A 14,976-nucleotide genomic window follows, 5' to 3' on the forward strand; every position below is an offset into this window, starting at 1 on the left:
AACGTTGGTGTTACTACACAACAAACAGCGAACACACCCACTCATACGTTTTACTAACTATTCCGCTTCATCTCGATCGATACTGGGTTCCATCACAAGCTCTCCTTTTATCTCGCCAAACCGAAGAACCTCCAAAAAAAATTATAACGGATACAAATAAAAAATAGAAACAAATGAACCGCTTTTTCCGATTTGTACCACCTGTATTTTTATTATCACACTTCAAATATCCACACAACTACCAAAGTACGCGAAAACGATCGGTTCGTGTGTGTGAAACAGATAGATGGCAAGATGGCTTTCCAGCAAAGAACAGAATAGGGAACGAGGGCAAAGGGAATCGTGCTTGTGGCCCGGTGGTATGTGTATGTATGAAAATTAAAACGTAAAAACACACGACGCAACGCACCAGGCACCAGCGGTCGTGTGTTTGTTTACCGTATCTAAATTGTAAAATTGTCTACTTTATCAATTAAGTTTAAATTAAAGCAAAAAAAACAACACATGCAACACAGCAAGCATAGAGTAAACTGTTTTTGTTTGTTTTGTTTTTTTGGTTTTACAACAACCACCGAGACCACAAGTACAGATGCCCCGAAAAACAAAATACTAATCCGGAACTCAGATAATAGTAGTGCAATCTTCATCGCTGCGTGGAAAGCAATTCGTACATAAATTTCACAACTCAAATAACACAACATTTAGTGGATCATACGTTTGTTAACCTTTTTTTCTGTTTAGTTCACTTACACAACTTCATGCAACTGTTCCAGCTGTTTTGTGTTTTTCCGATGTAAAACACTCCGGAAAGATACATGTTGTAAACTAGCCTAGGGCTTACAGTTCCTATAATTACGTGTGTTTTTCTGTGTGTCTATTGTAAACAGCAAACTAAACAACAAATGGGAGCAAAAATAACAATTTCACTTTGTCTATTTTGTGAGGTTTTTTTTCTCTCTCGCTTCTGTTTGAAACCCATATCAATCGAGAAAAGCAAACGAAAATAAAACTCGTAGCAGCTCAAAGAAAGGATCAGCTCTAGCATTGTTCTGTGTCTGGTGTGCCTGATACAATTTTGGAAACTGCACGATATGCTAAATTTTTCCTCCTTTCTCTCTCTCTCTCTTTCTCTACTTTAGCGGTAGATAACAAAACCTACTTTGGCTATCTTTTCGGTTATAATTTAAACATAGCATTGTTACTGAGTGAAGGCTTGTTTGGGCGTTTTTTTTTGGGGTGGTGAGGGGGAAGGATTTGGGAAGGGTAGAATTGAAATTGGTCTTGATATCAAAGACACGTAGCTCGATGGACTAATTACGGGCAAAAGGGGAACACGGGCTCAAGACGGCATCCTTCTTCCGCGAAAGGATGTGTTGTGTACCAGACCGTGCCACCGTGTGTCGACGCGGAGATGCTACCCAAACAAAGCTATAAATTAATAGATGTCCTCCTACATATTAAGTTCGAACGCTTCAGATCAGAACGCACTTGTACACCATTTGCTAGCAACATCATCATCAGTTGGTGTATTCCCACCAATCCTTCTCATAGCCTTCGTGTACGTGATCCAGCAACGCTTTCCGGCGCTTCTCGCAGTATCTGGAAGATGTGCAATAGAAGAATAAATGTATCATTTGTCTTGGGTGTTGGGTGAACACGCATAATAACCCCGGGGTGCACTAACCTGTATTTATCCTGTACTTTCTGTTTAATGTCTGCCAAATTTTCCGACGTTATATCACGCTCCAAGTATTCGGATAACGTTTCAGTGGCCGTTTCCAAATCTTTTTGATTCTCCTCGAATATCTGTGACTGATTATTCTTTTTAAGATAGTAGGCAAACACGTAAGTGCACATAAGTGTCTGACGACACTGGCAGAGAATATCGACAGCCTTCTTCAGAAATTGGACCTAGAAAGATTGGAATGTTTTCGTTTTTTTTTTGTTGAGAAAACTCAGTTTTAATCGACTGCCTCTTGGCGCAGATGAACTTGTTTGTATTACCTCAATCCAAGACATGTTATGCTGCTGCATTTCTTCCATCTTTTCCTTTACAGCTGCATACAGCTTGTGTTCAAATTTAAGCGACTGCATGTGGTTGATGTAGCGATTGTAGTAATGTAGATATCTGTGTTACAAAATAGAGAAAACCAAATTAAATGTTTCAGCCGATACAAATAATCATAAACACTAATGTTTGTGCTTATCGAATCTTTCGCGAGTCTCTTAAGATCTTCGACCTTCGAAGTAGAAACTCCAAAGATACATGAATTTACCCATTTTTATTTCTTCTACGGGAAAGTTTTGTTGGCATATTTACAAGTTGATCATATTCCTTTAAAATTTTAATTTTTAATATTGCTTTACAAAATTAGAAAAGCTCGCAGTTCTTCATAATAGTCTTTCTCGTGTACATAAAATTATTTTACAGAAGAAAAAAATAAAATTCCAACTCATGAGATCATCATAGTAGAGATTCTGTGTCACCCATGCGGTTTAAAGATTCATAAAACTGAACTCAATTCAGTTTCAACACTAATACCAACCTTGCCAACGTTGAACGCAACCTTTCCTGAGCGTCACGTGCCGCACGCGCTTCGTCCTCATCGTATCGGTTGCAGTTGTACCAGGAAGAACCATGCGGTTCCCAAGATCCGAGACATACCCAGCAGAAGTCATGTTTGCAGTTTTGATTTTTGCACACCTGTAACAATTTAACGTACATGACATAAGCTACAACATATCTACTGTATCGCGTTCACCCTTACCATATGGTTACAGCCACCGTCCTTCTCTATTGTTACATTACACTTCGGACACTCCTTCGTGTTGGCGGCAATCCAGTTGGAAGTTTCCGAATCATCATCACACTTTTTGATCCATTTCTTCAGCAACCGGCACTGTACCGGATCGTGCCAATTTTCACCACACTCGAAGCAGAACACGTGGTTGCACTTGCAGACAACTGGTCGCGGATCGACGTACTGCACCTTAATCGCATACGTGCAGTCGGCCGATGGACACCACCGTAACAACCGATTACACTAACCACACACACAAGGGTGAACGGATGAAACGAGAGAAACAAACAGACCATTAGACGATTAAACAATCGAGCTAGTAAACAATTTGCGGTGCCAGCTGATTGCTGATTGCACTTACCTCGACGAAACTATTGGTGATAAGGTGCTGGTATTTGAGTTTGACTCGCGAATCCTGCACCAATCGCATCACCGTTACATCATCGACCAGTATATCACATCCATGAGCCGCACACGCTATCGACTGACCGAGCCCCTCCTCGACGATCTTTGTGGTCAGGTACTCTTGCCAGCACTGCGTACAGAAACGGTGTCCGCATTCCAAACCGGTCATCATCTGTTTGAGAATGGGTAAACGGGATTCAGTATCAACTGGAAACGTTCATTGGTTGCCAGGACGCCCTCACTATCTCACTATCAGAGATCTCTGACGTGTACATACAAGAAGTATTTTTTTTTATTCTAAATGTTTTCATCCTTAAGCTAAGGAAAGCTTACGGATTAGTATTCGTATTTTGTTTATAGTGTGGTATAAATTATAGGAGTTTCGAGTTCAAGTTGTAAAAGTTGGAAATCGGAGTAAAAGCTGAATTTATTTGAAGTGTATTATGTTGAGGTAGATGTGGAATCGGTAACTCTTTTTTTTTCAAAATTCTACTGTGTGAAAACGATTCTGTGCAAAGCTTACTCAATTCAAACGCCTATAAAGCTTTCTAACAAAAAAGGATCGTTAATCGAAAAAGCTTTATCTTTGAGAAAGATTTAACATGTTGAATAGATATGTCATTTGTGCCTATAATATTTGATCAAAATAGAGATTGTACTAGGATCTGCAGTACTTGTAATTGTAGTGTGTAGAATAAAAATTTGTTTTTTGTTTTGTTAATGGTTGATCACAACCATTAGATTGATCACCAACATACTTGATCACAACCATAGCAACAAAATGTATTTATCGTGGTCAATCTTTATAGCAAACAATTGATTCGTTACATGAAATTGTCACAGATTGTTGTGAAAATTGTAGTGTTTGTTTGCACAACAGACAAAACAGAACATAAGATATGAGTTTATTACAAAAAATGATAATATCTTCATTTAAAATGCCATTTGTGGTTGTATTTGTGTACTATTAATGCTTGTTGGCGTACATAAAACTGTTCTGCGCTTTGCAAACGATTTAGTCATTTTGGTCACATATTTTAAAGCTAGATTACTTAACACATGAAAGTTTTCAACTTAGAACGGACTAATGATTTACAAACGCAGAATACTGCTAATATTTAACAATAAAAATGTATCCGTGCTTTTAGAACGAATATTCAGCGTTGCCCATTCATGGCATAATTGGTGCAATAGCCACAATTAGGCTAACCTACCCCCTCTACATATTCCACTTCTACTTGGGAAGGATCCTGCTCCAACTTTCCCACTTTTACTCGATAACCCTGTAAAAATTACCAACAAATAAAAAACCGTTAAATATAATCAATCGCGCACAAGCTAATACATAATCAATTTGAACAAACAGCGACGAAAAAACATCACATGTTGGGTTCCTAACTGAATGCAACTCTAATGGCCTTGAAAGTCACACTAAACAGTACCACAAAGCTGCTCGTAACACCGTACCAGAAACGATCATGAATCGCAAATGTACGCGGCCAGACTTTTGGCAGCATTCGCCAAAAGTGTGTTTTTGTTTTGATACAGCACTACTAGCATCACACACGTATCCGGAAAAAAAACGTTGGCAAACTAATTGAAGTGTTTTAAAATTAACTGCCCCGTGCGAGACAACGGTGTGTTCAAAATAACCAAACAGAAGAGACGCAAACCGAACAGAAATCCACGCCACACTAATCAATCTCTAAAAGGAGAAAGATTCACTTTCAAAGGCCAATGTTAGGACGGTGTATGATCATCCTCTTTGCGACGTATGAACTTGTGGCGAATTGAAAAACAAAGGCGCTTACACTGGGAGGAAACGTCGAGTAGCATATTTCACAATCCTCCGTTCTGGACTTTTTGATCTGCAAAGTTGAAGGAGAAGGAAAGGAAAACGAGTTATAATTTCGTATGATTTTGTGCTAACATTCTGGGAGTAGCTTTTCTTACACCTACCTTTGGCTTGAGTGCTAAACTTGGCTTCCGAAACGGGTTGATAACGTGCGCATCCTTAAATAGCTTATCTTGATCACCGTCGTAGAACCGTTCCATCAGCTTTTCCTTGTCCCATTTGAAATAGTTTAACAAAATCCGGGTGATGGTAGCTGGGATCTACAAAAGCAAAGGAACAAAACGTAAATTAAATTAGTTTGAGAAAGGTTTTAACCCTCCATCCCTTCATTTATAGTCAATTGTTCAGTGCAAAAGATGCATTTTTGAACATTGTTTCTCCCTCCCCGGAGCAGCTGACAACAAACAACTGCAAACTTTGACAGTTCGAGTATACCCTCGTTTACAAACACCTTGACCGTCAGTGTGCTCACACACACACACCAACCACCCACAGGCACGCACTTTCAAACCAATTCCAGTCAACCACCAACGTAACTTAGCAATACACACACGCACGCACACACAAACAAAAATGATACGCAAATTGCTGGTGGGGGTCGCGAACAAAAACATTTGGGCCAGCTGCAGAGGACAGCGGGTGAAGGAAATAAAATCATAACGCAATTATATCGCGTTACGACGAAAATACGTTAATTACGCCATTGAACACTATTTAGTGGGCATTCGATCAAAGTAGGTACACCTTTTCGACGCCCATCGACACCGATAATAAGGAGTCGGAAAAGCATGCAAATGATTTTGCTCGTCCAAAGGCATAAAGGCGTATATACACGATGACCCAGATATAAACCTTTCAGAAACAACAATTGACAGTTCTCCCCTTTGCCAAAAACGGGCCCAAAACAAAGAGACCACAACAACAGTGGCGAAAAGCAAGGAAAGGAGAACAAATATGTCAACGAGCATTAAGCAGAAACGGCAGGAAGCGCGCGCTTCGAAAGAATGTAGAACAATGTTTCCACCACACAACGACCTCGAATTTTCTGCGTTCGTTCGTGAGCATTGTGGAGTCCGCATTACACAAAAGTAGCACGGAGCACACTGAAGGATGGATGGAAAATTCGTCCCTCTGTGTGTGTGAATATGTTTTTCATTCGCTGGAACTACAGGGTGATCACCCCACTCACCTCCACGACCGTGTTCACGTCCTTGATGCAGTCGACCATATGCTGAACGATTTCGTCGGTCGTAAGTACATCGTACGGGTACTCGTCCGTCTCTTGGCCACGGTCCCGCGGATTGTTGATGTCCACGTCCATCGCGAAATCGTCATCTCCGCTGGACACGTTGCCCGAGTCGTGCTCCTCGAAGCTTTCATCATCGGAATCCATTCTCACTTCCGGGGCAGCAACGGCGACGACGAGGCCTTCACGCACGAACTGCTGCTGGTGTTGTTGTTAATACTGCTGTTGCCTACTCAGGTTGATGATCTGTTTACGTAGCGTGTACGCGAACTTGAGCCACTCACACACACACACACACTCCGCGAACGTTGGTTGAAGGGACACGCAGAGATTGCTTTGACGCGACACTTGAGCTGACACACTTCGAAGCTCGCGGAAGTAGAGCTAGCAACTGATTCCTATATTTGCAGAAATTGCTTCTCACGATTCACACGATTGGGGACGAAAAATCTTACGAGATACCACACAACCCCACACAACACTGTCGCACACTGTGCACCACACACACACACGCGCGAGCACCCGTTTTCTTCACCCAACCTCTTGCACACTAAGGTTTTTTTTCTTCACTTGAATTTTCCAATATACCTTTCGATCGGTGTGCCTGCCACGGTAGGGTACAACACTGCTGCAGAGCGAAGAATCACTTGTGATTTTCCCCCACCGCCACCACCCTTCTCCGCTCGCACATCCAGCCACACACACACACGGGGAGGGCGCAACGAGAAAAACAAAAACGCAAATAAAACAACGACGTCGTGACGTTTCGAACCAAAAAAAAAACCCCTCACACACGCCAAAAAAAACCGAAGATTTGGAGCAATCGAAGCTTGCCGTCGCCGAACTACAATCGAATTATTCACGGGACGAACGAGATCTGCAAGTTGAGGGAAAAAAAGGCAATACGAAAAACGACAAATAAAACAGCTCAGAAACGTTCCCTGTGCCACACCACTACACACAGCAGCACATGCACGAATCACACGTAGGGCACAGCCAGCTTACCCACACACACACACACACTGCTCTACCCAGCAGCAGCCTACGAAATGTTGAATGGTTTTGTTTTTTTTTATTGTTTTCTTTTCCGTGCTTGCTGCTGCTGCTGCTGCTCTGCTGCCCGTCACCGAAACAATCACTGGTCACCTTTGGAATTTGTGAATAGCACTACCAAAGATTCCACTCCCGAAACCTCATGCGAATGCAATTTATTTCGCACTCTTGTTCTCGTTCTTCTGATGAAAATTCAATGAAAGATTACGACTCTTCAACTGCGGTGTAAACGCAGCTGCCGAAGTGCACCCGAAGTGGATCTGTGCTTTCGAACAAAGGGGATCGAATTTCGAAAGAAACATTTGAAAAGAAAGCACAAATGTTGAAATCATTTAAATCTTTGTTCATTAAAGATTTTTATTAGTAAATTGGAGAACAACTGAATGTTAGATTTGTGGTGCACAATTAAATATTTAATCGATGAATAAGAAATGGTGCAACGGTTTTCGAAAATTATTCTTGAATTGATATTCGAATATAAAAAGAAGGGTGTTTTCTACTCGATATGCTACTAGATATGCTGGAAAAAGTACAAAATTATCCTGTACGATTTATTAAATTTCACTTCCACAATTTTGTTGGCACACTAAACATGGTTGTTTACGATACAGATAAGGATCAAATCTTTAGAGAAGACCAGGAGGGAAAAAAAACGACACTGGTGTTCACATCATCAGGCTGGTACTAAATTTCATTTGAACCATTCCTACGTAGCAAGGAGTTACTATACGAATACAGTGGAACGCCGATTAACCGTGCTCATTCGGGACTCAGCCCTTTGCCGGATAAGCGAATATCACGGATAATAGGCACAACTTCTATTATTGATAAATATTAGTGTTTAGAGTGTAATGGATAGACTTTTTTTATAAAGCTAGATGTGAATTTTCTTATTTACACTTTGCAAAGTAAATCTGTTCTTTTTCTCAAATTTCAGCAAATTATATCCTTCCCAGTTAAAGCTTTTATTTCTTGCCATCATCGGTTTTGCACTTCATATGTCAATTCTCCGTCGGAACTGTTATTTCCGAGCTGCACGGATAATGGGACAGCCGGATAAAAGGTACCCGAATAATCGGCGCTACACGGTACATTTTGTTCGGTGAAAATAAGCATACAAATCCATTAAATGGCTGATAAGAGTTGGCAGCTCAAGACGAAGTTAAAAAAAGAGAAGACTCATTTGCAATTAGTACAAAAGTTAAGTACATTACATATTACAAGACGCCAGCGTCACATTGTTAGTCGCCAAATTGCGTATACATTGGCCAGGAACATGAACAAAAACTCACTATTAAAATTCGAAAAATTCCTTTGTTGGTCTTTAGTGTTCCCATTAGCTCTTCCACCAGTGTTCCAAAGAATCCAAAACCAAACATATCACTGAGATTATTATTCAGTTAGAAAAGAGAATTTAATTCCTTTTAGCATCATCATGCCCGCTCATGTGAAGCCCGCTAGCACCATTTACCAGTGCCATCTATCGGTTGATAGTGTAAATACAAAATATAGAAGGGAAGTTTTTTTGTGTGAGCAGGACTAAAGATTTGAACAAAATAAAACGTATTTTCCTTATATCAAACAAATACAACTATACAGCCGTATGTATAGACATTTAAAAAGCAAGCTCTATACATACTGCAGCAATACCGAAACTTTACTTCAAAGCAAACAACGAAAATATCCACCTTACCGGTACCGTCGTGATGCAACTTCGTCTCTCCCATTAACTGCGCTGTATCAGATGTAACGCATTCCGGCAGAGGAATCTTGCGAGAACGCGGACGCGGGCAGGGCGTAATACGGAAGGAAATGCCCCGGGCGGGGTGTGTGGGTAACCTTCCACAACCCATTGAATCCGGTTTTGTGCTTATTCATCGACATTGGCCGCGTGGTTCGAACGACAAATTTTGTGCGCCTATAGTTGCGAGACTATTCGCGTTTGTTTGTAACTCATCGTCACGTTTTTTTAATGTTGCATTTCTTTCTTTGTCTGAAGTTTTCAAATGTTTGAGTTGTCTTGGAATACTTGCTTGAGCTGTGTATGAGCTTAAGAATCGTTTTGAGAACATATAGAAAGTATTAAACGAACAACAACGAAACATTTTTTTGAGATTTTGATTTCGAAATGTTTTTCCAAGGATTTTAAACCGAAATTTTGTTTATTTAATTTACGCCAAGTAGCATATTTACCATCAACTTTAGTATAAACATTTTCATTCAACGATGTGTTATCAATCGATTGATAAGCACGTTGGTAACTTTCCATTGCGTCACTATTGTTAATGCGTGTGCGTGGCTTTGTTAATGAAACTGATGAAATTTTCACACGGCAACAAGTGACGATGAGTAATATGAAATTTATTTGGCAATCAGTGTAATATGACGACAAAAGTGGTTTGCAAAAAACCCATGACGTCATAAATATTCCGAACACATGACAAGTGTACTAAATAAACAAATTGTTTCTTTCCTTTGTTTTCATATTTTATATTCTATTAATGGTTAATTATGTTCAACGTTAAGGAGTAATATTCGATGTTGGATTATGTTTTGCTTCTTTAGAATGTATTTGCTTCTTTTATTAATTTATTTTTATTCTTTTAAAAAATTTATGTGCGTTATGCTTTTGAGTTTTTACTTTCCTTAGTGGTTTAGCTTGATACGACACTAAATGATCATATTTCCTTCAATTTTTGTTTTAAATAATTCTAAAATTAATTTTATTTAATGCATATTTTCAAACAGTTGTCAACCACCCTAAATTTAATAAAGATTCCATTATCAAATGAAACCGAACCGTTTGTAGTCTGCTATCGGCTGATCAATATTTCCACTGGTTACTATCGGTATTTATAACCGGAAGGGTAAGGTACCGTGGTTCGGGAGCTCCTGTTTTGGGCTATTATACCCACCCACTACAACGTGTCCCGATACCAATACCACACTAGCGACGCACGAAAATTCTAGAGCAAAACAAAACATGAATGGTTTAATTTTATCCTGTTGTGTTGCGGCCGTTTTTTCGGACGCTGATGATGATGATGATGATGACGATACGGCCCGAAATGTTACCATTGTGTACGTGTGCTTACAAAAATTCATATCTGCCGTATTATTTGGTGTGCATGCGTGTTTGTGTGCGTTATGTACACACCAACGGTAGACTTTGTACTAAAAAAAATGAGGATCTTTCAACACGGAGCGCGCACGAAGGAGTGAGGAAAAGAGGGACAGGACCTACATTGTGCGAAAGAGATAGCGGGAACTGTGGGATCCTTTTTCCGCTACTATAGCAAAGGAGAACACTGCCTTGTAGTGGTGGAGAAGGAAAGGGGGGGCGACAAGTGTACTGGGCAAGTAAAATTCAATACAACACAATTTAGACCAAACACAAGGGAGGGGGGGTAAGGAGATTTTGGGCAGGGCAGGAAAAACATGGGATGCATGAAAAATCGAAGCAAGCCGAGACGGGTTGGCTCTGGATGGTGATGGTAGTGGTGGTGGTGATGGTGTCGCCGGTGTACGTATAAAACGGTAGGTTGTATACCTTCGATTTTAAGATCAAACGATACGGGGCTTAAAGTTTGGGGAGATATGGGGCGGGGGGCAAAAATGGAAAGAATAATAAGAAGAGAGTAGTAATGAGCGGAAAAGGGGATAAGGGCGAGGAAACGGATGTGGGTGATGGTAATATTTGAACCATAGAACCTGCCCGTATCGCGATAGGGAGGCGATGGTAACGCGACGTGGTTTAACACGCGATTTATAACATGGAGAAAGGTGTGTATGTGTGTGAAAGAGAGAGAGAGAGAGAGAGAGAGAGAGAGAGAGAGAGAGAGAGCATGTATAGAGGTGTTTTATATATGTGTTGGAAATATCGGTCGAAACATGATAGCAAATAGCGAAAGCGAAGATAAAACAACGCTAGAAAGAGAAGACAACCAAAAACATAACTTAAGCGTAGTGTAGGGTCGACTTTTGCGTTTGAAAAACACACGAAAGAGGAGGCTGGAAATAAAACACCACACCACCACCACTATATTAGCGACGTTTGTCGAGCAAAAGCAAACAACAACAAAAAACCCTTCAAACATTAGCAAACAAACAACGGCGCAACCACAGCCAACTGGGGTTTTTTTTTTCCTCGAAGCAAAAGGCGCAAAAGTGTGGGGCTTTTTGCGAGAGCGAGCTTCATCGTTTGTTTCGTAGTTGCTTTTTGGGTCCCGAAGCTGAGCACGCTTTTTGTGTCACCCTCTTGTGTACTCCGCCTCCCCCCCCCCCACCATAAAAAGGGCACCCTGCAAGAGGCGGAGAGATGGAGTGGGGACGGGTGGACCTTTGGTGCGTCCGGTGCTACCAAATGACCGCCAAACCAAAATGAAAGCCTAAAACCGAACCCGACCCTCTTAAGCATCCAGTGCTCACGCGTATCACTCGACAGCACCGACATCCAAACACGGCATATATACAACCCACACCAACCCCCTCTGTCGCACTTACCCCCCCCCCCCCCCCCCCTTTGCCCTGTCTTCCAAAATCCCCCGTCAACTTTATGCACGCGGTGTTCATGGTATGCGGTACGCTGTATGTTGTGTTTTGTGTTCTCCGAAACCGAACCACCGCTGAGATGGGTAAACTCGGGAGCCTTTGGTTCGGTGCGAGACTACTTCAATGTGCCGAGCAGCCATTATTTACCAGCCACATCGGTATTACTCCTACCCGGGTAACCCTTCCCATTCCACCCGAAACAAGCAGTATTGCTTGCTGTTTCGTCGCAGAAACCCCTGCTGCGCCCTGCTGCTGTCAGTCATCTCGATCATCCGGGACCTAAACATCAGATTGCGGGTGAAACATGACGCGAGAAGTGGCCGGAATGGTACGAAAGGTGGAGAAGGGACCTATCCGGGAGTTTGTGCGAAAGCTGCAGGCCCGTAGTGGCTATATGGATGCAGAAAGGTTGTACTGAGCATGGTTTAACCCTTCAATGCAACGCACAGACTCAATTTAACCCTATACAGGTCAAGTGGCTTTTTAGATTTACAAACTTTTATCAAAATGGGTCGCACGAGTGATTAATCTGGTTTTTATCGTACAGATACTAGAATGATTAACTGAATTTAATGTTGCTCCATGTGGAAAAATTAAATTAAGTTAGCCATATAACGGTTATATAATCCGCATGATAATCTCCAGAGTCAGCGGAAAGTCAGCCAAAGTCCTTTGTTTGGGATCATTTGATGCAGCTTCAAGAAACTGAAAGAATCTTCTCTGAAAATCTACAATAAATTCAAGACTGCTAACCGTAGTACTGTTCACTGTTCGTACTGTTCGTAGCACTGCGACTGCTTAACCTGTGTACCGTTAAATCCGCCACTGTCTATGGCAGGGGTCTCCAAACTACGGCCCGCGAGGTCCTCCCGAGAGCTCCCGAGATTGGCCCTTAGCTGTGGCTATTCCACTCAAAGCGGCCCGCCAGCTAAAAAGTTTGGAGGCCCCTGGTCTATGGAATCTTTTGAGCATTGATTCATGATTCGAATGACTCTGTTTCTGAAGATTTGCATAATGGGCTCTTCTCAAACGACTTATTAGGCACACCACTACTTAAAAATCTAAAACAAATATGTATTTAAATCTTATATTACGACCGTTTTCTGATTATTCTTTAAAATCCTTTTTACTGTAACTTACTATATCACACATATTTGTATTGCGTATTACTAATATCTACAGTATATACATAGATATATTCCACCTACTACTGTAGGTGAAAACATATACCAAATCAAGCTGGATAACGTCAGAATGCCATGAAAATCGGGTCGAAGATTAAGTTTTGCCCGGCTGACCTGAGCTGAGCTGACCATAGCCTTAGGCAACAAAGAAGGGAATTCTTAGTCTCCCGATGAAGTTATTAAAACTACTTCAAATACTAAACGTGAGTCAGGGTTTGATCCTGTTAGGACTCATCGTATTAGGAACATGGGATACTTTGGTAGCTCTAGAAACAATAATGAAAAATAAACTGACGGATAGGTGGACATCTTGTATCTGTATACGTGTGTCAATTGCTATCCACATTACTATTTTCTTGCAAAAGTGATGTCCATATCAATAACGGATATTACTAGAACTCATTCAATATTCATTCAACCTTAATCGTATTAAATGTTTAATTGAATAAATATCTGGGTTCATAACAGCTATTCTTCTTCCACGATATTTCACGGGATTTGTAGATTAATTAAAGCATTTGAGTGTAGGTATTCCCTCTGACAAATTTCCCGAATATGTCAATATGTGTCCGGAATAAATGTTGATCTTCTTGGCAGAATCATTCAACCTGAATATTTCATCAACATAATGTTACAAATTTAATGTCTAGGAAAACTTTTTTGAATTTGCAGATTGTGTAACTTGTTAAGCCTGGGTTTAGTGACTTAAACAGTAGCTAGACTGTTTTAATGCTCCTCTTCTTAATGACTTTTTAATAGAAGATAAAATGTTGGAGGGCCTAAATATGTTGTCTCTTAGCAATAAAGCCAGCCTGGTTGAATTCCTGAAGATCCTTGTTCCCACTGGACTATCTCGTATTTCCTTGTGTTTCGTATATGCGCCATCTTTGTCAGAAACAGGTGTTCCGCGTTTTCCAATGCTGTATTACGAAGTTTAAGCTAATTTATGTATATATTATTTGTTAGCGATTGAGCTTGATGCAACATGCTACAAACAGTATGAAGCTTTCTAACTACGTTGAACCTGAAGCAATTTGAAGATATGTCGCCATGTTGAGTTTATTGTTTTTTCTTCGTTTCAGGAAAGTTAATAAGTAATTTGTAAATTAAACTAATTAAACCTAAACCTGTTCTAGGTAATGTATACAATAGCATAAATAAATTAAACACTTTTTACACAATACTTATCGTTATAATCTTAACATTAATCAAAAAAATTAAACATATTTTTTTGATAACTAAATTTAACAACGACACATTTCTATAGTATTAAAACATTTGCGAATTTGAACCGTGACCCATACTCACACACTGGGATGCACATGGCAAATGATCGGGATAGTTGATTATGTAGCAAAAAAACAAAACAAAAAGGTGCTATAAAAACCTCATCACGATGCCGTGGTCCGATGAGAGCAACACATACACTGCCGGGTAACTACGATGGGAAACCAGGTGAAGGGCACACGCTAGACACACCATGTCGTTCGAACGAGCTAGGCAGCCTGCGGTACATAGGTGGCCGCGTACCTGCGGCCGGGTGCTGCGGCAAGGGGTCCCACAAAACTGGCTTTATGAAGGTAAGAAAAAAAAAGAGTAATACTATAAAACAACTCCTAGGTAGAAGGGAAGCAGTGGGATTAGAAGCGAACGGGTTGGGGAAGAGTGTTGGGTAAAATCGATGGAAAAATAGAAAGGAAACAACTTTGCTCTCGTTGCTAGGCGATAGAGTGGAGGAGGCGATATTTGTACACGATCGCAAGCAGTCCCAAACTATCTCACGAAAAGTTGTGAGGGAAAATTTCCAACCGAAGTAGTTTTTGGTCACACCACCAGCAGTGCTGCTGCTGTTCACCACTACACCAGCAGCGAGATGCATTG

The 14,976-nt window shown here is 40.8% G+C and overlaps 1 protein-coding gene across 4 annotated transcripts; it reads right to left on the minus strand.

Moving 5' to 3' along the window:
• Positions 1–182: 182 nt before the first annotated feature.
• Positions 183–7,586, minus strand: LOC125767955 (E3 ubiquitin-protein ligase ariadne-1). Of its 4 annotated transcripts, none has more exons than XM_049434999.1 (11): positions 7,313–7,586; positions 6,251–7,184; positions 5,166–5,321; positions 5,018–5,074; positions 4,421–4,489; positions 3,163–3,378; positions 2,769–3,044; positions 2,547–2,704; positions 2,005–2,128; positions 1,685–1,911; positions 183–1,599 (listed from the first exon to the last, which is right to left on the minus strand). In XM_049434999.1, exons 2-11 carry the CDS (start codon positions 6,452–6,454, stop codon positions 1,518–1,520), a joined length of 1,569 nt encoding a protein of 522 aa, XP_049290956.1. In that variant the 5' UTR covers positions 6,455–7,184; positions 7,313–7,586; the 3' UTR covers positions 183–1,517. The 4 variants fall into 4 exon arrangements, with proteins under 4 accessions (XP_049290956.1, XP_049290957.1, XP_049290955.1 ...); XM_049435000.1 differs by having other exon boundaries at positions 7,454–7,565; XM_049434998.1 differs by having other exon boundaries at positions 6,251–7,586.
• Positions 7,587–14,976: the final 7,390 nt, after the last annotated feature.

The sequence above is a fragment of the Anopheles funestus genome, chromosome 3RL (genome assembly GCF_943734845.2).
Source record: "Anopheles funestus chromosome 3RL, idAnoFuneDA-416_04, whole genome shotgun sequence".
NCBI lineage: Eukaryota > Metazoa > Arthropoda > Insecta > Diptera > Culicidae > Anopheles > Anopheles funestus.

What these genes read in the sequence shown, in the direction of transcription:
- LOC125767955 (XM_049434999.1), bottom strand. Translation starts at nt 6,454, where the DNA reads ATGGATTCCGATGATGAAAGCTTCGAGGAGCACGACTCGGGCAACGTG. An exon ending in ACTCGACGTTTCCTCCCAGT is followed by an intron (nt 4,490 to 5,017) that starts GTAAGCGCCTTT and finishes TAATTTTTACAG; the next exon opens with GGTTATCGAGTAAAAGTGGG. An exon ending in AAAGTACAGGATAAATACAG is followed by an intron (nt 1,600 to 1,684) that starts GTTAGTGCACCC and finishes CACATCTTCCAG; the next exon opens with ATACTGCGAGAAGCGCCGGA.